At 41.2% G+C, this 23368-nt stretch overlaps 1 protein-coding gene across 1 annotated transcript in view; it reads right to left on the reverse strand.

Annotated features, from left to right (window-relative positions):
* LOC119790941 (Down syndrome cell adhesion molecule-like protein 1 homolog) overlaps nucleotides 1-23368 on the reverse strand; it is a 98153-nt gene that overhangs the window by 38540 nt on the left and 36245 nt on the right. Inside the window, 4 exon segments of the mRNA XM_038296723.1 lie at nucleotides 960-1256; nucleotides 1379-1654; nucleotides 4179-4457; nucleotides 4531-4677. Coding sequence (XP_038152651.1) covers nucleotides 960-1256; nucleotides 1379-1654; nucleotides 4179-4457; nucleotides 4531-4677 — 999 coding nt within the window.

Raw genomic sequence — 23368 nt, forward strand, 5'->3', positions numbered from 1 at the left:
AGAAAGCAGTAGGAGGTGATTTAGTTTTTCAACTGTTACACATTTATGGAGTTGATTTTGTTCCATTATTGTTTCAAGCACAGGTTTTGTAAATGAAAAAAAAAAGCAATCCCAAACTGAAACTTTGAAAGAAACTTCTCAAAAGTAAGGTTTGAGAGTAACTTTATTGTTTTCTTATTCTTTCTTATTTCTATCTTATTTTTTCCAAAATTTTTTGTATAAATGCTTGGCTTTAACAGATTTTTATATTTTCTCCATTTCTTTTCTTAAAAATTCCATTTCTCAGATTGACTTATGCTATGTCTATTCTTTTCAAATTGCCATTTCCAGATCCCATTCTCTTCCCTTCTGGTAGCGGGTTCGTCTACTATACGTTAGCGACATTTTTATTGTCAAGGGTGATTGGACTTTAAGCAAAAAGAATGTGATCTGTGAAACACAAGTTGAAATTAATGCAGTTCATGAAACTCAATCTGAACCAGAGAGAACTGAAAAAAAAAAAAAAAAAACCTAAATATATATAAAAAATAAAGCCTGAACAAACCCCCCCTAAGAAAACAGCAAAGTTACCCTCAATGCATTTTTCTGATAATTAATCTACAATTTCCCATTTACAAAATATGTTTTTTGCTTGAAACATAATAATCATAATAATGGAAGAAAATTTAATCATAGAGAATTAGAGAGTTAGATAGATAGAGAGCTAGATAGAGAGCTAGATAGAGAGCTAGATAGATAGAGAGCTAGATAGATAGAGAGCTAGATAGATAGAGAGCTAGATAGATAGATAGATAGATAGATAGATAGATAGATAGATAGATAGATAGATAGATAGATAGATAGATAGATAGATAGATAGATAGATAGATAGATAGATAGATAGATAGTTCTGGACTAAGCCCTACATGTTTGTATAGAGTCAGGTGTGAGTGCATTTATATTGAAAAGCAGACAGGCACCTCTTACGTTTATGCGCGCTTGGTACTCGGCGCTACCGGCCGAGTTGCGTGCGACGCAACGATACACTCCCCCATGTCGAATAAGCGGACTGCTGACGTTGACGTGAGACACGGTCAGGCCATCTGACAGGGTGTATTGGCTGGTCTTGTACGTGGAATCTCGAACCACGGCCTCCTCATCCAAAGTCCAAGTGATTGAGGGCGGCGGGGCTCCTTTGGCAGCACACATGAGGGAGAAAGGCTCACCCGGGTTAACCACCCGCTCGCTGAAGGAAGACACAATACGAGGAGTACCGTCTGGGGGATTGAAAGGGAAAGGAGCCAAAAGAAGCCATGATTAAAACCAGACCTTTTATTAATTCGTTCTGCAAAAAAGATTCTCCATTTAGTGAGCTTCCCAGCAGACTTTGTCCACTTACCCTCTAAGAGAATTATGGAAAAATCCTGAGCTGTGTGGCCTTTTCTGGAAGCGAAGCACTGGTATGCTCCGGAGTGAAACTTCTGTGCTGCCACGATCTGAAGCGTGTCGTTGTGTTGTCCCTGCATGGAAATGTGCTGGTCGGGAACAATGAGTTCGGTATTCCTGAACCAGGTGATGGTGTATTCTGGAGAACCCTCCACGGTGCAGGTGAAGAACAGTGTGCTGCTGATGCCGGTTTTCATGTTCTTTGGAGAGAGCGTCACTCGCAGTGGATCTAAAGAAACGATGATGTCAGAATAAACAGAAATGCAGAGTAAAATGTAGGACTGACCACTTTCCACCAATCCACAGTAACCAGTTTCAAAGTATAATGGTTGCATTGAGTTTCTTGTTGGTCTTCCCTAAAGTCAGAAAGGACAGATCGGAGTAAGATCTGTATATCATTATGATTTGATTATGCTAGCTTTCTAAAACTAAAACATATTTTAGATAACATTTATGTCTAAACAATATGCTGCCCACCTCCCCTTTGTAATTTACATGGAGCGCCACTAGATTGGAGTAAATCTCATGCTACTTTCACACTGGACATGTTTTAAGCAGCAGAAGCAGCTGGTTTGCATGCAAAGTCAATGGTTGATGCGTATCAAGGTGCATCAAAAGGTGTCTAGAGCGCGTCTAGAGCAGCATAAGCATTCTTATAAGCTTCTAAGCATCTCAGGCGCGTGACATGCTCCACAAGTAGCAGCTGCTGGAGTTGGAAAAATTAAACTTTAGTTGCTCGATGCACCACATCAACCAATAAGAGAAGCTGATTTGGGAGTGGGCAGGGAGACAGACAGCGCTGCTGATGCAGATCGCTATGATCACTCCTCTGAAACCCATTATTAACGTCTAAATTAAATTAAAGTGTCGAAACCTGCCGGGAAAATATGTTCGCTTTTATTATTCTGGTGCCTACAGTTTGTACTGCATACTTGAAAAATGCTAACATCTACTTCCAGCTGCCACCAACAGTAGGTGAAAACCCCTCAGAGGCTAACGGGCCTGAGGCAGCTGCTGCTGGGGATTCCCAGTGACAGCGCACCGCTGGTATTTCTGTGGTCTGAGTGGCTCAGACAGAGAAAGGATATTTGAAGGCAGGATGGTAATCTGGATTAACTGACTGCACAGACGATGTTTTCAGGTGGACTTTCTACCTTAAAATATATTAAAACTACTTTTTACCCACTGATCACAGCAAATATAGCAAAGCTGCTCTCTGCCATTGAACACAGGAGCAGCAGAAGCATCAAACTCATCTAAAATATCTGGTGAATCCAGATGCCCGACAACGGCGTTCTCTAGCTTTGCTAATTAAAATATACCAAGCCACTCTTTCGATTTCATCCTTTATTGTATAAAATGCAGGAAAATAATGGAGAGGGTAGCTCCCCCCAATTTTATTTATGTGGTGCCAATTCACAACACATGTCATTTCACGGCATTTTACAATTCAACCAGATAATACAGTCAAATTGATTCAAAGTTTTCTATCTAAGAAAAACCAGTTGATTGCATCGACTCATTGACTGGAATGCAATCCCTCATACTAAGCATGCTTGTAGCGACAGTGGAGAGGAAAAACACAGCAGCATAGCTGATATTTCTCCCCAAGATGGTGTCACAGCCAAACAGTAACAGAAGAGGCGAAGCTACTATGCGCTTTTTTCACTTTTATTTGAACAGCAGGCGCTTTTTTGCTGCCCAAGCGCATCCGGTGTGAACATAGCAATACACACTGCGGTTTTAGGAATTAACAGCTGCACCCTCTAGTGATCAGTAACATTACAACAATCAAAGAAATTCCTTCTGTTATCAGCTGATCAGATTGAACTAATTATAATCTAATAAATTACTATTTGACAATTAATATGAGTTTGGTATTTGTTAACATTACTATTTTGAACTGTTTGATGTTGTTGCTACGGGTTATGTGATCTCTAATCATTGCATCAGAGGCAACCGGGCCTCGCCTCACGAGGCGGCGGTTTAAACGTGTAACGGGCATGGACGTTCGTCTAAGCAGACGGCCAGAGGGGGCGCAGTCAGCGGCGGTGACTCAATCAGTTCAAACACACTCATTAAAAAAGCAGCTGGTGATATCTCTTCACATCTCCGTCCACTCGTGTGTTCCTGCCTGCATGTTAAGGGGCGTACATGTGTGTGTGTAAATGTCAGTGAGCAATAAGGCAGCTGGTGGTGTATGCTGGGGGGCATCTCGGTCCCCCCCACCCCCAACCCCCCCCTTGTCAGAGTCACAGAGTGTGCTGCCATGATGTGCCCACTGGCAAAGCCTACCTCCTCCCCGTTCTCTCCCTCTGTCTCGCCTCCCTTTCTTTGTTTCTTTGTATGCTTTCCTCAGTCTGCGTTTATCCAACCTGCTCTTATTATCCTGTTATTACAGAGCAGATAATGTCATTCCGACACTGTCTGGACATCTGACTGCCCCCTCCGTGACCCCTCGTCTTGGTTTCCATCCTCCCCAGCCTCAGTGTGTGATGGTGAACGCTGCTGGCAGCTGTGTTAGAGAGTCACACTCTGCAGTTTACTGCCCCTGTCTCTCTTTTTGAGGCCTGATGTGATGGGGCATCGAGCAGCTCACACACATTTGTTACCGACACACTGGAAGTGTGACCGCTGCCGAGTCGTGCCTCCAACCAAAAAAGAAGACGGCTCAGAAACGTGTCCCTCTGCCAGGATGATTCACTCAGAGGAGAGAAACTGTCAGGTTATTTGTCAGTGAGAGTGCCACACACCTATAACGTGAAGCTGTCCAGACACCTCCTTTGAGCCAAAACTGTTGGTGACCTCGCAGGCGTAGCTGCCGCTGTCCTCCTGCCTAAGGTCGCTGATGGTCAGCCCGGTCAAGCGCCGAGTCCAGCGGGCGTCCGAGGGCAGAGATCGGCCATCTTTCAGCCAGCGCACGGTTGGGCTTGGGTAGCCGCCCGCTATGCAGGGGAGCTCGATGCTCTGGCCCGCGTACACCTCCCCGGCTTGGAAACTGTCCAAGATGGTGGGCGAGGACTCGCTAGGGTCTGAGGGGGGAGATGGAGTTTAATAAAATAACAAAAGTAAAACAGACCAGATTAAAAGAACCACAATTCTCACCCATTACTGAAAGCCTGGCCCCGTTGCTTTGCCGTGTTTCACCGCTGTACTTATGCTTGGTGATGCAGCGGTATGTGGAGAGGGCGTCTTCTTTCTGAACATCAGAGATGTAAAGAGCTCCAAAGGAGGTCAGAGAGAAGCGGTTACCTGAGGAGGAAGCATGGGACACAGAGCAATAATGACTCATTAAAGGAAAAGTGGGAGTTCAGGGATATTATTTTAACAGAAGCTAATGGTTCCATTTGTCTACAAAAGTCAAAACTTTTTACTTCCAAGTCATAAATTTTAATTGGAAACAGGCCTGAAACAATTAATCGTAATTCATTGATTATTGAATTATAATTATATATTATATTATAATCATCAACTAATTTAGAGATCAATTAATCATTAACTGGAGACACATTTTGCTGAAAGAGTGACCTACTTAAAGCTGTCATTATATCAAATTTTTGAAAATATTTGTAAACATTTTGCATTTAATCAATCCAAAATGTATTAATATAGCACTTTACAACAACCAGCAGGGTCCCAAAGTCCTTAATAAAATAAGTAGAGTCACAACATACAATAGAAATAGTGAACATAGAAAACATTAAAAACAAAAAGGTTACAAAGAATAAAATTATCACCCCACTGCTATGTATCAAAAGCCAGCCTGAACAGATATGTCTTTACTTTGGACCTTAAAAGAGCGATATCTGCCACAGTGCGAATATCCGGGCTAACGTGTCTCGGGGCATAAATTGCACAGTTTATATCTCAACTTTGGGTCTTCTAAAACCAGCTGACTTGAAGACCGCAATGAACGGTTATGCTGCCGCGAAGTAAAAATGTAAAACAAATACTCTAGGGCGAGACAATTTAAAGCTTTAAAAACAAACAATAAAATCTTTAAAACTATTCTAAAATGCACCAGGAGCCAATGCACAGTATAGAGAAAGGAAGTGACCTGTGCATGTCTGGATGTATTAGTTAGAAAGCAAGCAGCAGCATCTTGCACAAGTTGAAGGTGTGAGATGCTCATTTTTATAACATTACTGATTTTTACCAGCCGATCTGGTGTAAGGGGCCAAAGCTCCCGAACTCAGAGCTGGGCCATTCTGCGTACCTGGAGTACTGAAAATAATCCATTTTGTTTTACTTTCATTCAAATTAAGAAAATTGTCTGAAAGAAACAACTTAATATCAGTAATACGACCAAGCAAGAAGTTTACTGTCCTTTGCTTTCATAAACAAATAGATTTGTAAATCATCTGTTTTACAATGAAATTACAGGTTGTGCTTCCTTGATCGCTCCTAAAGGCAGCGTATATAAAGAAAACAGAATAGGACCAAGAATAGATCCCTGTGGTACCCCAAAAGAGAGAGTAGCAATTGACAAAAGAGACGTCACCAATCATAACAGAAAAGTTCCTATTTGACAGGAAGGAGCAGGACCATTTAAGTGTTGAGCCTATCTTTAAGATAAAAAGAACTTTCCGTCTGTCAATATGCTCTATCCAGAACTCCTCAAGTGTAATAGTTTTAGTTTCACCTGGTTTCATTTAATAAAAAGTCTTCTTTAGAGGCGTGCTTTGGTGGAGCAGGGGTTAGCACACATGACCCATGTACGGAGGCCTTAGTCCTTGATGCGGCCGACCCGGGTTCAAATCTGGCCTGTGGTTCTTTGCCGCATGTGTCTCCCCCTCTCTCATAACCCTTTCCTGTATGCCTACTGTCCAAAAAAACTTGCCAACAGTGCAGTAAACCCTCCCCCAAAAGTCTTCTTAAACCAATCTTTAACCCTAACCCTTATATTAATAATATCAAATTATTAATTGATTATCCAACAGATTAAATGATTTGCAAAATAAATTTCGGTTGCAGGTACAATACAAAACGTCGAATCACGAGTCGGAAATTTGGTGCAACAGGATGGTTCCACATCCAAAATGGATGCTACCCCCATTACTACATGGACCATTTATAGCAGTCAGACGTTAACAGCATTAATCAGTGGATCAGGTACTACAGGAGGACGATAAGTTTCAGTGCTAGTTACATGCATAGAATGGTCTTGTTTCTCTCCTAGAGAGCTATGTGCTAAGTCTTTACTCTCATTGAGTGACTCATTCCTTCTTTTTTGACACAGTAAACGATTCTTAGCTCATTTCCTTAACCGTTTTTTCTCAATTCTACTTCCAGACCAAATGTGTTTTCAGAATCTAGGGCGTCTGGTCTGATGTTGGAGTAGGAAAATCTTAATTTTTGCAGCTGGATGCAGACCAGCAGAAAACGTTTGGGAAACAGAAGCTACACGCAAGCCGTGATCACTTCTACAGAGCAAATAAATCAATATAAAGATGCCAAACTCAATTGGTTTTACAAAAGCCAGGAGGATGGATTATTTTGGATTATCTTATTATTATTACTCCACTTAAATATATTGTTACTAAAAAGTGGCGAAACAGATTAATACCTACATTGACAAAAATGTTTAAAATCTACCAGGGGAAAAGTTTGATACTTGCATTTTACCACAAACCTAAAATATGCTTTTTAACCATTTTTAGATGGGAAATTTCCGACAGTTGGCTGCAGAGAGCTTTTCCTGTGGACCCCCCACCTGCCCCGTAAGGTGGGGGGACAGTGCTGTAGCTCTGACACGCGCCAAAATGAACAGAATACAGACTGTAAATTATAAGAAAAGAATAGAGCAGCTCAACAACCAGTCTCACTTCATAATGCACAAGCATCCAAAATGCCTGGTCCAGCTGGAGGTTTCTTCCTGTTAAAAGGATGTTTTTCCTCCCCAGTCGCTGCATGCATGCTCAGTGTGAGGGATTGCTATAGAGCCAACAAATTAAAGGAAATAACCAATGCTCATCCAGGAAGAGAGAATCCTGCAAAGTCAATGACTGGATGCAATCAGCTAGTTTCAGCTAGCAACCCGCAGCTCCAGAGGCTCCCTGGAGCTATTTCAAAATTGTATGAAATTAATTTTTTTTCTTTTCTTTGTTTTAAGATGGTCTACAGGAGGTCAAACGAACATTAGTTATGTTTGTAATGCTGTAAAAAAAAAGTAGACTAAATACATTTAAATAATAAATGTAAACATTTCTGTAAAGGAGGATTTGACTGATAGCCTGCAACATGTTTCAGCACGGTGCAATGCCAGGCACGTGGCTTTTGTAAACAAAGTGGCCGGCGCGTCCATGGATCCAAAACGGAAAAAAAGGAAGATAGCGGATGAGAAAAGAGGATTCAAATAACAATGGACTGAATAATTTGCTTTCATTACCAATGCGGAAGGATTGCCTGCATGTTTCCTTTAAAAGAGAAGTTTTCAAATAATAAAAATCATTTGGAAAGGCATTTCCAGGGAAGGCATGTTAAGCATGCAGCCAACCACCAAGTTGGGAGTGAGAGAAAAAGTATGATTGCAGAACTTCTGGAAAAGATAGATTTAAGAAGTGGATTGCATCTCCAAACTCCACTACTTCTGCTAGTTTGGTTGCAAGCACAAAAGAAACGTTCACAGATCCAACAAGTAGCTCTCTGATGCAGGGATGGGAACTTTCTTCTTCCAATAAATCTGAACTGATGTTTAAAGTCGTAGTGAAGCGGCTGTTCCAACGGTTGCATTTCCGAATTCTCCCGAGTGGTGCCCGACATTACATGAGTGAATAAAGTGAATTTGATTGGTCATTTATCAAGGGGTCGGGATTCTTGTGGCGGAAGGTTCGCAAGCAAGTTTGGTTTTAGCCGGTTTGTCGGAAGCATCTTCCTCACCAGCTAGCAACTTAGTGCTAGTAGGTTCCCAATGGGAAATTACACTGGGATCAAGTAGCATTTAGCAACAACACTGTTAAGGATGGACAGAGGAAACATGCAAGAGGAGGAGAGTTTTGTGTCGGAGGTAATGGAGGAGTCTCCTCCGTCATACATTTTCTATTTAGAAGAAGAAAGCGAGGATGAGGTTGTTGTGGAAGAGGACGCCAGGGTGGCAGAAGCTTGGTTTGGTGTAGAAGGCTTACAGCCGTACATGTTTGAGCCCTTGCCTCTCAACGCTGCCAGTTCTGTTAGCTCTAAGCCTGCCGAGCACACAGATGTCCATCCCCGTGAACACTTGAACATAACTCAATGGTACAGTAAATGATTCTTATTTCAACTGTTGCGTATATTAGCTGCGACATCTGAATAAAGATGCTATGACCAAAAAAATGTAATTTACAGATGACCGTTGATATATGATTGGCCAAATTAAGGTGTACAGGCTGACGTATAATTAACTGGCCTGCATAAGATAACGGGGAAAAAAACTGATTTTAAGACAGAAATGTTCTAACTTTCGGGACAATATCGTCTGACAAAGAGTACATTTTAGTTTAAGCCAGAATGATTTGACATTTAAATATCACTTCCGTACGACTTTAAAATATTTCCCTACTGATGAATTAATAGTTTAAAACCTGAAGTGAAATTCCTGGTAATCTGTTTAGTTTTAATCTGTAAAGATTATCACCTGTCCTCTATAGGATCAAGCTGGTAGCATAGTATTAGTATGCCTATAAGCATTGATATCTGACCTTAAATTCCTGTGTTTTTAAGTCAGGAGGCTGAGCTGATTCGCTGAAGGTGGCAGTTAAGGAGCGTTTCTCTCACTACATCATGACCTTAGAGGAGGCACAGGCTGCAATTTCACAGCAGCCTTTGTTTGCCCACCAGAATGAAGCCTTACAGGATAATAAGCACTTTAAGTCTGCTACTCTCACAACACCGAAGACATGCCTGTCACAACACCCTGACACAGGCGGGGGGAGAGAGAGAGGCTGCAGGAGAAAAGGGTGGAGGGGGGGAGTCAGCTGGATCTGTCAAAGCCACACTTTTTGTTTCGGTCCCCAGGTTCTCTCCTCCGCAGCGGACTGAATTTGTCCCATCTGCAGCCGTGGAAACAACGCTGATTACACAACTGGAGTCAGATAATCCATCTCCGTGTCTGTCCATCCTAACCGGGTGGTTCACTGGCTGAATCTTGAGACGATTCTCCTCCTGTCTTTGAGTGAACTCTCATATCGTCTGTCTCACCTCTTTTATCCCTATCGCTTACGCAAGCCTTCAGTCTCTAAGCAGAGTGTCAGACGGAGTGAAATATTAATTACTAAATCTGAAATCACTGTGCTCCCTCAGTTTTTATTCATGTTGACTTGACTAGATAATGAGCAACAGAGCCAGTGCGGAAGACACTTTGGGGCAGATAGATGGAGGGATAAAGACACATGCACGTGCCACAAAACATCTAAAACAGGAGATGCATGAACAGTTTCTGTTTAACTTTAGGGACTCCATTTTTAGCAATGGGGGAAACGGCTGTTGATAAAAGCATATGCATCAATGTCTGAATTTGAAAGTCAATAATCTGTGTTTGTCAAATCACACCTACATGATCTTCATCTGTGAGAATACAAGTTTCATAGTCAAAAATTCAAAGTTACAGCTTTGGAAAAAATACAATAAAGAAAAGCAGAAATTGTATCCGTCTGCTATTCGTGGTTCTATTGGCTTCATCAGGGCGTGATTTACAGCTCTCACTGGAGCGGTTCGCAGCCAAGTGTGAGGCGGCCAGGATGAGGATCAGTGCCTCCAAATCCGAGACAATCTTGAGCAAGAAAAGGGTAGAGTGCCTTCTCCGGGTTGGGAGGATGTACTGACCCTAGTGGAGGAGTTTAAGTATCTTGGGGTCTTGTTCACAAATGTGGGGAAGATGGAGCGGGAGATCGATAGGCGGATTGGTGTGGCGTCTGGTGTGAAGCAGGCGCTGTGCTAGTCCATTGTGGTGAAGAGAGATCTAAGCCAAAAGGTAAAGTTCTCGATTTACCGGTCGATCTACGTTCCTACCCTGATCTATGGTCATGCCCTTTGGGTCATGAAAGAAAAAATGAGATCGGATACAAGCGGCTGAAATTAGTTTTCTCTGTAGTATGTCTGGGCTCTCCCTTAGAGTTAGGGTGAGGAGTTTAGCCATCCAGGGAGGACTCAGAGTAGAGCCGCTGCTCCTCCACATCTGCCAGTTCAGGTGACTCTGGCAGCTGGTTAGGATGCCTCCTGGACGCGTCCCTGGTGAGGTGTTCCAGGCATGTCCCACCAAGAAAAAGACCCAGAGGGAGACCCATGACACGTTGGAGGGACTATGTTTCTTGGCTGGCCAGGGTGTGCCTTGGGATTCAGACGGAAGAGCTGGCCCAAATGGCTTGCGAGAGGGACGTCTGGGCCTCCCCCGGATAAGCGGAAGAAGATGGATGGATGGATGGATGGATGGATGGATGGATGGATGGATGGATGGATGGATGGATGGATGGATGGATGGATGGATGGATGGATGGATGGAGTATAAATCCCATATTTAGGTTTAAAGTGAATTCGAATCAAACTTTGTCAAGAGAGCATCACAAATGTAAGAGTATGAATCTGCATTCATGGTGAATCGATTATCCTCCTTACCAGTTGGTGGCGGTAGTTCATATGAAAGTTGTTAGAGAAAACAGAATGATAAACTGAACATTTAACCACTGGTGGTGAAAAGGAAATTTCAAGATACAACACACAACTTCCTCCTCTTCTTGTTTATTGTTTATTTGCGCCTAAATTTGTCATTCGTACCACTACATTTTTTATTCATACTTGCACAGTTTTTTATTTGTACTCGCAAATTTTAAATTGGAATTTATTGACTCTGTGAATCGGGCTTATAAATATGTGATTCATACCCATAAGCAATTTATTTGTACCTGGGATTTTTCAGATTTGTACTCTCACTTCGTGACTCTTACTCGTAAAACTTTTAATCTTACTTGTTAATCAGTGATTCATAATTAAATAAAAACCAAAATAAAAATATATTTATGTCTACTCGTAAATTTTATATTTGTACTTGCATTTTTTCGAAGCTGCAACTTTGTAACTTGTATTCATAACTTCTAAACTTCTCACACATGACACGTCTGATGTCATATATGTATACATAATAACAAAGAAATACTGATCTTATATATAAATGGGTATATTGATTTATTTATAAAATCATAGATAACTATGTATATGTTTTTATCAACAGTTATTTTACCCCATATTTACTAAGAAGAAAGTGAACATTTCAATTCAGGAATTCAAAAACAATAAAGCTGAAACAAATTTTTGTAAAATGCAATATTTTCAAGCAAAATTAGGATTAAATGATCAATTATTTAAATGAATATATTGTAATATATAAAACCAGGGTTAGAATCCCTCTGCTTTAATCAACCACGTCCTACTGTTTACCAAAGGCCTGCAGTGTAAACTTGCATCACGCCAACAGATGCAAACATTTTTAGCCAAAAAATAATTTGCCATTTTTTCTGTTTAATTGTTTGCTTAGCTTTTTGTATTGAACAAAATGGCAGCCGCAGCTGTGAAGCAGCATAACTGTAGAAACCTGCTGCAATAATAACTTTAAAAAGAGAGGAAGGGAAACGTAAAAATATCACAAGCAGAAATGTGCGTAAGAGGGAATAAAACAAAAGCATGTCTAAAAATAGAGCACGTACTGTAGCCCTTGTGGGTCCAAAAGTGTGCATGCATGGAGTGTGAGTTGGGAGCAGCCTCATTTTCTCACATGCAAATGAAGGCGTCGGTGCAAAGATAACGAGGCCCATATTTCCACCTCCTCAGCGGGGCCATTATTTATTGATGTTCTGCATCTTTCCCCCCCTCCCTTCCTACTCTCAAGCTTCCTTCATCCTCTCTCTGTTGCTAGGGCCCACTCACCACCATCGTGTTCGGATTTCAGCGTACTTTCACCAATTATTAAATCATATTTTGTTTTGCAAAACGCCAAGGATGACAGCGAGCGTGTAACCTCTGTAGTTTGGGAAGGCGCTGAAATAAAAAAAGTGGTGAATAAATACATTTGGAGCAATGTGTAGGTTTGTTACCAAGTAGGTTTGATAAACTGTATTTTTAAACACAATTGTTTTGGTCTGTTTGACAGTATTTGCTATTTTTTCTTTTTTTTTTTTGAGAAGGTCAATCTGCGATTTGAAAAATCAAGCACTTTCTTATGCTGCAGACTTTAGCTTCTGGATGTCTCCTTGCTGCGAATTGCAAAGGGGGACTATTCCTGCGTTTTTGAACCTGAATCATCTGGCTTTAAAGAAAAGGGGCTTCTTTTTATGGGTCATCATGTGAAATCGGGATGCTAAAGGCTAATGAGCTTCTCCTGCTCCCTTCTCTGGCAGATCACTACCCTTCCCTTAGGCCTGCAGCTCTTCCTCAGGTTGCAGGCAATTGGAGTTCTTTGATGCCTAGACGGCCTTTCTCATGACAGCAGAGAAATAAGTTTAGAAGCAAAAATAGCAGAAGGTTAGATCTTTTGCTAACTGTGAAATAGTGCAAATGTTTATCTATCAACAATAAACAAAATGGTCCATCCTTTTTTTTTGCATTTTGAGATAATACTATGCATGTTATTGATATTGCACATGTTGGAGCAACAAAAACATACAGAAAATGGAGCATATTTATCAAAGTTTTCCTTTTAGAATCTGAAAAGTGTGGCATGCATTTCACTGATACTGAAGAAACATCTAAAAATAAGTCCAAAATCCTTATGTAAAAAATATTTGCCTTTTAATCTGAGCCAGCTAATAGAATGATCTGCCATTGGGATGAGTGTTTTTAAAATAAGATAATTAGATAATATGCACTTGAATTAATTTCTTCATCTCTTTTTGTAAAATATGTTGGAACTTTGACTAGGCCATTCTGTAATTTAATAGGGTATGGCAAAGTTTTAAGTATTTTTGAGCCTCCAAAAATATTTACCTTTATAAACCTACTCTCTTCATCCTTCGTAATAATAATGCTGCCAGTGTCAAGTCCTTTAATTTTTTAGATTTGGCTAAATTTGCTCAACACTGCAAAATCTGATTTCAAATTAGGTAAATAATCCTTACAAAAGTTGTATTTCCATTAATTTGAGCAGTAAACAGAGTGATCTCCCCATTGAATGAGTGTTTCTGACCTTAAAAATAGATCATTGCTGGCAGATATATTGTGCTTGAAATAAGATGTTGGAGTCTCTTTTTTTTCTTGTTTTAAACATATATCATCTTAAATTGTCTCATTTATCTGCTCAAAATAAAATGCACACACTGCAGGTTATTTTCAAAATTGTGTTGGTTGTTTGATTTTGCAGCTGAATTACAAAAACAAAAAAACAAAAACAAAAATAATTGCAAATGGTTTTGCTAGCCGGAATTCTGAATGTGATGTTACCTGAGGTTTTGTGTTTTTTATCTGCCTTATATCTCAACAGCAAAATGGAGAGAAGAATTTGAAAGAAGGTGAGAAAACAGAAGGAAGGAGAATTGGATCAAACAATTCTGACTGTCACCCAAAAGGAGAAGAAAAAAAAAAAAAACAGAGCAGATCCAGAGTTATTCTCTGCAGAGCTGGAATATGCTTGGTGCCCACAAATGCTGACATGATAGACACACACACCCTCACAAGCACATTCAAAACACCCACTCAGTTTAAAATAGGACAAAAAAAAATAATTAATAGGTGCACTGTTAAAATTAGAGCCATGAATGGCAGAAGTCCAGTTGCTTAATGGAACATGTTAAAGTGGAAAATACAGAGTTTTAGAAAAGTAAGTCAATGTAGAATAGAACAAAATAGAACAGAATGAACAAAAAACCTTTACTGCACCTCAGAGGGAAATTCAAGGGTACGAGAAGCAAAGGACAGCTGGAAGCTTTTAGATCCACACAAAGTAAAACTATACGACACAATGTGAGATATAAGAGACTTTTTTCCTCATCTTCCCTTTTCTTCTGTCCTCTTCCTAGTGGCAAAAGGACAGATAGATGGCCAGCTAACCGGGGATGCAACAGTACGTACTCTGTTCTCCAATCTTTCATGCAAAAAAGGAGAAACATCTGAATTCAGAGCAAGAGAACGCCCCAGTATGCCCTCACTCCCCACTCTGTCTCTGTGCAAATAAGTGATTAAGCTATGCATGCAAGATTTTGCATGCATGCATTTTTTCTAAAATAATACATCTATGGAACATCTAGAGGTGCCAAATAAAAAGAATTCTATTACCAAAACAGTTATTAGTAGATAAATATTTTATCTATTATAGATTGGTGACTTCAGCTCAAGTATTTTGGTCGTTCACTAGTGAGCAGAGAACGGCGCAGGATGTCGACAGACAGTTCACTGTCCTGCTGCAATAATGCGGACCCTGCACTGCTCTCAATATCCCAGTTGGTCTACGTTGCTACCCTCAGCTAGGGTAAGGAAATCTGGATCATGACCAAAGGATCATGGATAGAAGCAGCTGAAATTAGCTTCTTCTCCAAGGTGACTGAGCTCTCCCTTAGAGAGAGGGTGAGGAGCTTGTTTATTCAGGAGAGCTGCTTCTCCTTAACTTCGAGTCAGCTGAGGTGGCTCGGATATCTTTTTCTGATGCCTCCTGGATGCCTACCTCAGAGGGTGTTTCAAGTACTTTCACCAGCCGGAGGAGTGTGTCTCTCGGCTGGCCCTGGAATGTCTCAGGCAGTCCCTAGAGGAGATAAGTACAGTATATACCTGGGGAGAGGGAAGTCTTAGAGTCTCTGCTGCCCCTTATAAGCAGAAGGGTGTCCAGAGGTCACGGATTGGCGGACCGGGGTCCAGATCTGGGCTCACCTGCTGGCTAAGCCAAACTGAACCTGATTTAAAACATTTCTAAATTACCACATGTTGTCTGACGACAGTGTCTAACTTCCCTTGCGCCACTTCTCCTGTTAATATGGTAAAGCCTTCCGAGGTGCCTGGGACCAGGCTACATGTGATACAATGAGCTGTGTCAGTCTGGGTCACTGCAGCGAGCCACTTTTAAACACAGCAGGCAAACCTGTGGCCAGCCAGGTGGTAAAAGAAGGAGAATGATGACCCTGCACATTTTGACTCAACCTACTGCTGTTAAGCAGGATTCTCCACCGTGAACATAATCAAAACAAAAATATTGATCCAGGCTCACGAATGACCACCTTGATATGTGCTTAAGAATGGCTTTGTCGCAAATCAAGACGAGATTTAAAGCCTTGCAGGGCAGCCTAAACCATACTGCTCTCATTGAGTCATAAAAAAGGAAAGAAACAAACGTTCAGGTGTTTTATAAAATATGTGAATCCGGAAATTGTCTTTATACCAAACTGAAAGATTGTTGTTCTCTGCTTAAAAAAAACACTTTAGATTTTAAAATCAAAAAATGTTCTATTTTATTTTAAATTTCTTTTTATTTAAAAATGAAATGTATAACATGGATGCATCAAAACCTTGTTTTATTCAATTCAATTCAATTCAATTCAGTTTATTTATATAGCGCCAAATTCACAACACATGTCATCTCAAGGCACTTTACAGTTCAACCAGATCATACAGTCAAATTGATACAGTGTTAAATGCTGTTTTAAGTAACAAATTATAATTAAAAATGTCCATTACTGGTTGATGATTAGCTTTATTCGGACCCAGCTGATTTTTTATTGGTTACCCCTGGCATAGCCTAACCCTGCTGTATTCTCACCCACTTTGCCATCTTGATTGGCTGGATAAATGATGGATATTTGATGGAACTGGCTTGTTTTTAGTTTCATCGGTTTTGATTGTTATTGAAATTGATGGAAACTCAAATATTCCACCGTCTCTCCATCTCTGAACACACCATATCTATTTCCCCTACCTGGACCACTGGGCACTGTTATCGCATAATCTCAGGACTAACTTTGAGTTGTTTTGGTGAAATACAGTATCAGCACTGAGCCAGGAAGGCTTGATATCTGTTTAAGGATAGCACGGATGCATGCTAAGCATGCTAAAACAATATGCTAAATTCAATTCAAAGTGTCAGTATATCATTTGTCTCTGCTTAAATTATTAAAATATGGTTTAACACGAAGAGTTTTATTAATCATCTTAATATGATGAGGCCACCACTCAGTTTTTACAATACTTCCTAAACAAAAATCTGTATTGGCTGCTCAAAATAGGACAAAAATGGCACACAAATAACACAGTTTGGATTGGCTCTTTCCTAATTGGTTCCCTTTCCTTTTAACGCACATATGAAGTTTAACTGCCACTGCCGTTGCTAGAGAATTCCCGAGAAATGAGAGCCCGCTCTGCTGCATCGCCTGAGCTAAAGAGACTTTGTTAAGATGGCCCAACCACTGCTCCTGCCCAGCATGAATCGATATGCCAGTTAGGTCCAACACAGCATAAGGGACGTCTGAATCTCCGCTCTCTCTCCTCTCTGTGCTCGAATCTCTGTCACTTGCTCATTTTCTGGAAGAGGGTCGGTCGAGTCGCTGGAAGAAGCAGCAGCTTTGTCATGTTTTCATTAAAAAGCTACGCTTCACTGTCTAATCCTAACTACTGTCCTCTTTCCTAACCAATTCTGACTGCTTACCTCATCTTTCAATCATACCGCCCCTGCCCTGCCTCTCGCCTATGAGCGATCTCTCACACATCATCTCAGAATGAGTACTGAGGATGCTTGAAAGTTGAGCGGGAACAAGAAGAGAGGCGGGGTGGGGTGGTACGTGGGGTGTACCCATGGAGCAGAGTCCAGTTTCCCTAGTCTCTTTTGCTCCACTGGCTCCTCCGTCCCAATTTGCCCTGTGTGACTTTAAACAGTAAACACTGGGGGAGGGGACAGAGTGGAGGGGACTGTGGAAAGTCAGAACGGATCTTCAAGGACAGACTGAATTCACAAGATGCACATGGTTATGATAACTGAATGCAGCGCCACAGAAGGACCATGTCCCACTCCAACCAGACAGCCTTAAACGAACCAACCCAGACAGAGGCAGCGGCAGGGAGATTAGGAAACAGTGGGAGCATCAGAGGAAACGAGGAGGCTGAGCCGATGGAGGAGGAATAGGCAGAGATGTAGAAATAGGACTCCATTATTCATGACGTGTGTTTCGTGTGTTGGGTGACATCTGGGACAGCAGTGATAATGAGAGTCCCACGAGACAAAGAACCAAAAAAACTACACACACACACGTAGTGATGACATACAGACATGTCCTGCCCCAGTCTACACACCTACAGTACCCTTTGCAGGATGTCAATTAACTTCTAACTGTTAATCGTCTGTGCAGAAAACTTTAAAGGCCAAACTGTGTTTTAAAAATGTGTTGCAAAGCAAACTTCCAGCTTGATCACCTCCTCGCCTTATTCCTGTTTCATTTCAGATAAGATGAAGAGTTGAATCTGCAGCAGACCGATCGGGGTGTGTTTTGTCTGAGAGTGTGTGTTTCTGCGTTATGTGGCGGCGTCCAGCTTAGCCATGGCCTGCGGCAGTGAGCCGCATTAACAGGCACCGCCTGGTCTCTGCCTATTAGAGCGCTGGTGGCAGAGGAGCGCTACTGTCCAACAAAGACACAAGCAAGACGATGGCGAACGTGAACAACGCCAGACACAGACATACACACATGGATACGGACAGTGACGCACACCAGTTCAATGTGTTTACCAGGAAGGAAAGGCAGATGACTGTAGATTTAGATTTCATTCAGTTTTATTTAACCAGGAAGTGAGTGTTTTATAGCAAAACAAGAAAGTAACTATTAAAATATTTTGTAAAGGTAGCATTAGTAGTTACAGAAAGAAAAAAACCCAAAAGATTTTGTCATTGATGACCATTTTCTAGCTTGTTTCCACTGCTCTTTGAATGCTCTGCAGGCTGGCTTGCGCTCCGTTATTAACCACAACCAAGAAGAACACAGTAAAGTCTAAAAAGGGTACCACCCTCAAAGTGACAAAAGTTGACATGATGCAGAAACACAATGGAACAACTTTCCATTTAACCAGGTCTAACAATATGAAATCAAGCCAAATATTATTTAGGATCTTATTTTAAGGTTGGGATACTAATCTACTAATCTCAAGCAGATTACGATGGATTGGCAAACGTTTTTTTTTTGTTTTTTTTTATGTTTATATTTATAATTAGTGCAATAATCTTCCAGTACAGTAAGCCAATGACAATTCATAAAAAATTCTTTGTTTTGAGAATATATATCATAAATTCTGCTTGTTCGTGTGTAAGTGTTTGGTAGGACTTAATCCATTGGTCAGAACTTTACAAACCTCTGTTTGTAAGCTTCTGACTTTAAGATCTTTTAGTTCTGGGTGGATCATCTAAATAAGTGGTCCTCCTAATTGTCAATCATTGTGGTGATATGTTTACGTAAGGTTTTCCTATGTGCTCGTCTCCAGTTAACTATCTTTTTCTGCGCATGCGCACTTTCAGGCATATATCAGACAGTCATTGAAGCTCACCTTTCTCACTGAGGCTCTTTGAAAATGGCAGAGGGTCTTGAGAAAAAAAGGGTCTACGAAGAGTATGAAAAGAAAAGAAAGGCCTCAGAAGAGCCAGATATATCCTGGAAGGGATATATTGGACTTTCAGGCACAGTAAACTTGTATCAGCTCGAGAGTGGTGGAGTGGGCGGGGCTTTTCAAAAATTTGTGAAAATCCTCCACTATACCTTTAAAGCTAGAACTTCACACCAATATGAAATTAATTTTATGTCCCAATATGCCACTAAAACCTCTTTCCCACTTAAAATGGTGAGTTAACGCCTGTTTTTCAAACACCGGTCGACCAGCTAACATTTGGCATTTGGCTCCCTTCCCATTGGCTATACTGAAGTGGTTTGTTAATGTCCGTACGTTGCATTCACTGGTGTCACGTAAATTAGCAGGTCAACCCGGCTCTGGTGCTCCAACTGCATGCCGGTCAGAGACAAAGTGATTTTAATGCGGATCGCTTGCCGATTTGTTTGACCCGAGTAGACACGTAACAATGAGCGTTTCCCACTGCCACTCCCACTGCTTTGAATGTGTTAAATCACTTTAAACCATACTGTGTTTGCATGATAAAACCCCTTATCTATAAAGCATAAACATTTGTCTGAAGGGTGAACCCTTCGTATTTAATTTGGTCCAAGAAAATCCCAACTCCCTTTATTGTCTGTAGTTAAAGTCCTGAGAAGTTTGGCTGCAGAGAAAATAAAATAAGAGTGATCAATTTTCGGCATGAGTGTTGAATTATTGACATGCTAACAGTTTGTAGGTAGGAGCAAATCCAGAAGAAACAGCTGAGAATCATCTATATCCGCTTCCTTCATCAGACCTGTCTGCTATGCTGTTCATCCTCCCATCCATTCCAGTCCATCAGGGCCAGCAGTGTTGACTTGACCCCTCTGTGCGTTTGGACAGCTCATAGTGAGGGGAATCAATAAATCTGACTGGGAGGTCATGTAGGAACATGATGCTTGGATAACCTGCAAAGAAGGCCATTCAATCCCTGACCAGATTGAATCAGCCAGATCAGATCATTAAAAGGAAAGTGTATGTATGTATAAATCTGTGTGTTTATAAACATCAAGTCATCCGTTTTGAAAACAACAAAACCCATTTCATTTGAAAGACTACATGTGACCATCTTATAAAACCTCAGACAAAATTAGGATGTAATTCCCTGATGCTCACGAGGAACTTTTTCTAAATCCAGGATTAGAATCAAAATCGGTTCCCTCCATAATGATAGGATAGAAATGAAGAATGAAAACCACATCAAAACTTCTTGCAATGCTTCCTAAATCATTCAGTAAACAAACATTCACTTAAACACATTTTCCTGGCAGAGCTGGCCATAATCTCCTCCTATTAATCCCTCTTTCGTTAGCCTTAACAAAAGCATGGAAGAGAGCCTTAGAAAAGAGGGTAAAACCTCTTTACTTAAATCCTATTCCCACTCTAGGCCACATAAACCCTCCACCTCTTTTCCTCTAAGCCTTGACACAAGCCTTCCTGCTTTCACTTTTCTTCAAGACTCTGGGAGAGGGTAAAGTTCATAAAAGCACATCTCCTTTAAAAATCCAATCAAGACACACGTTTTATCTGATTACAGCGAAATGTAAGAAAAAAAAAAAGAATTTACAAAGAGACATCTTATTGACCTTTGTCAGTTTGTAAACTTAAATTGCCTCTCAGAACTGTTAAACCCTTGTAATCTTTCACAAATCTATTGTGTTTCATGGAAATCTATTGTGACACACAACTAAGATTGAGCAATATTCCTGCGTATCTTTGAACCCTTTTAGCAGCCAATGTATAAACTGTTATCCTTTCTGAACCACATTTTGATTAGGAAAATAGCTCCGTCAGTCTGGGATTGTGTTGCAGACATTAATTTTGAAATCTTAGAGATTCTACACTGGATTTAGGACTGGATTTAAACTTTGACTGTCACTCTAACTCAAAGTTATGCCTTTATCTAAATAATTTCATTCTAGTTGTAGTTGTGTGTTTTTGGGTTGTTCATTCTAATAGGGGATACATATCCACCCAAGGAGAAAAACAATTCCCCCAGCATGATACTCTCCTTGACCAGTTTGTCAGTTTAGGTGAATTGCCAGTTGTTATAGGTCTCCAGTTGGGCTATTCACTTTTGCATTCTAAAAAGAATTATCGAAAAGCGATCTGTGAAATGTTCAAAGCTTAGGATATGGTTCTGGAACTTAACTACGCTGCTGATCTTTAAAGAACTTTACAATGAAGCCGTATTTAAACTGGATTAAGATTGTATGTGTTTTATCTTATTTTAGCTTCACAGTAAAGACTTATTTTGTATTTCTCAATGAGATAAATTAAGTGGTTGAGGGGTGCAAAAGCATTGCATGTAGAAAAATGCACAGGAAATACAAAAAGTTCTGCAAACACACCAAACATATGCAAAGGAAAAACACTACAAAGAGAAATGCTGCAATCACAGAAAATAAAGGTGCAAAGATGCTGCAAACACACAAATGATGCTAACACACAGACAAAAAAACAGGAAAGAGAAAATACTGCAAGTAGCAAAACAACTGAAAGTTAAGTAAAGCTGAAGAACAAGCTCTTTATGCTGCAGAGTACTTATGGGAACAGAACCTTACTAAAGACATTGGGATTCCTTAGATTGATAAATATTTCCTTCTTCCAAACATCCTCTGGAAAGGCATCCTCTTCAAAGTGAGAACATTTTGGGAACAGTTAGATTTAGGGTAAAGGAGTGGGTTTAGTTTACAGTTAGCTTAGGTTCAAGGTTATTGTCAGGATTAGGACATTTTTAAAATCATAGAAAACATTGGTTGTGGTTTAATTTGTGACAGAATTAATTTAGGTTAGATAAAAACATAAAAGCGTATGCCAATCTGACAATATATGCTGTTCTGACAGAAAGCCACCATAGAAAAACCCAAATAGAACACAATGAAGAACTGGGCTGTACGGAAACGAGAGAAATAAATCCAAAGTGGGAATACTTTTACTGTGGGCTATATTTCAATAGTTCGACAGCTGATGTTTTTCAAACCTCTGGTTGAAATGTCAAAGTAGAACAATATAGTACAGAGAACAGTAGATTTAACAGGTCTAACAACTTCACAACTTAAATAACCAAACAAATTCACTTAAACCTTTATATGAAATCTTGATTTCTTTTTGGCCTTGCCATTTGTAAAGAAACCAGCCATCCGTCTTTGGCTCGCCGTCTCTTTCAGTCACTGCACCAACGATGCTCGGCTCGGGAGGAAAGATGGTGGCCAGATTCCTGTCAGAGTGATGTGCTCGCAGGGGGCTTTCCCATCTTTTCCTCTTACGGTGAGTGACACTGATACACTGACACACTGTAAACATGCCCGCGCAGCACCCGTTTTGTGTTCGGCGGAGACACAAAGCCAGCGGAGGCAGAGTGTAGTGACTCCGAGCCGCGATGGAGTGCAGGCATTGTGCAAGTTAAGTGCACGTGAGCAGGCGAGTGTGGCAGTGTGTAAATAGTCAATAATAGCCGACACTTGTCAGCCCTCCGCTCTGTACACACAAAGCCTGCCGTTGGGTCGTCGCTGAGCTGTTCCCCCCCACCCCACCTCTAACGCCCTCCCCAAACACACACAACTGGGCCTCTCAAGCAGATATAATTATGCCTATTGTGCCCCTTGAACACACAGACCGTGCACATGCAGACACATGCACTTATCTGCGCTAATTAACACACCCACCCACGTGCCTATTCAACCTGAGTAAAAGATGGCTGCCAGCACTCCATCTGCTCCTGCTCTGCCCCCAGCAAATGAGTGTAGGGGGTGGGGGGGGGTGGGGGGGGGGGGGGGGGGGGGTTCATCCAGAGAAAGTAGCAGAGGTGGAAGAACCAAACCTCCATGATGTTCACATGTTCAGATAAAATCAGAAACTGTAGCTCAATGTCAGCAAATGTGTCTGTTTCCATGAAGCACCTTCATCTGAATGATGCGTGAACATGGCTAACCCCCACCCTGTGCCCTGCTGTGGCCCACATGGGACAGAGGGAGACGGGAGGAGGATGATGCGGGACAATGGGGTGGGGGGAGCAATGGTCGATGGGGTTGTGTTCTCGAGCCCAGGGGATGCCACGTGCTCCCAGGCAGCCTGAGCTGAACCACAACAACAGGACAGGCGTCACACAGCAGCCCAGCTCTGCCTTAATGTGTCCTGAGTTAATGTTTAATGAGTTCTTCACATCCACGCAGCTAAACCTGAAAATGGCTTTACAGTGTCTGTTTAAGGGCCATGCATGCTTGTTGCTTTGTACTGCTTGTACTTACTGGGACCTAGTGTGTGTGTGAGACAACTGTTTACAAGAGTCCGCGGTGTTCCAGGCGAGTGTATCTATTAATGTATTCCTGCTCCGAGTGCTCAGGCACAGATTTACAGTACAAACAGACATGGTGTC

The sequence above is a fragment of the Cyprinodon tularosa genome, unplaced genomic scaffold, assembly GCF_016077235.1.
Source record: "Cyprinodon tularosa strain WSP-4 unplaced genomic scaffold, ASM1607723v1 ctg110, whole genome shotgun sequence".
Taxonomy (NCBI): Eukaryota; Metazoa; Chordata; class Actinopteri; order Cyprinodontiformes; family Cyprinodontidae; genus Cyprinodon; species Cyprinodon tularosa.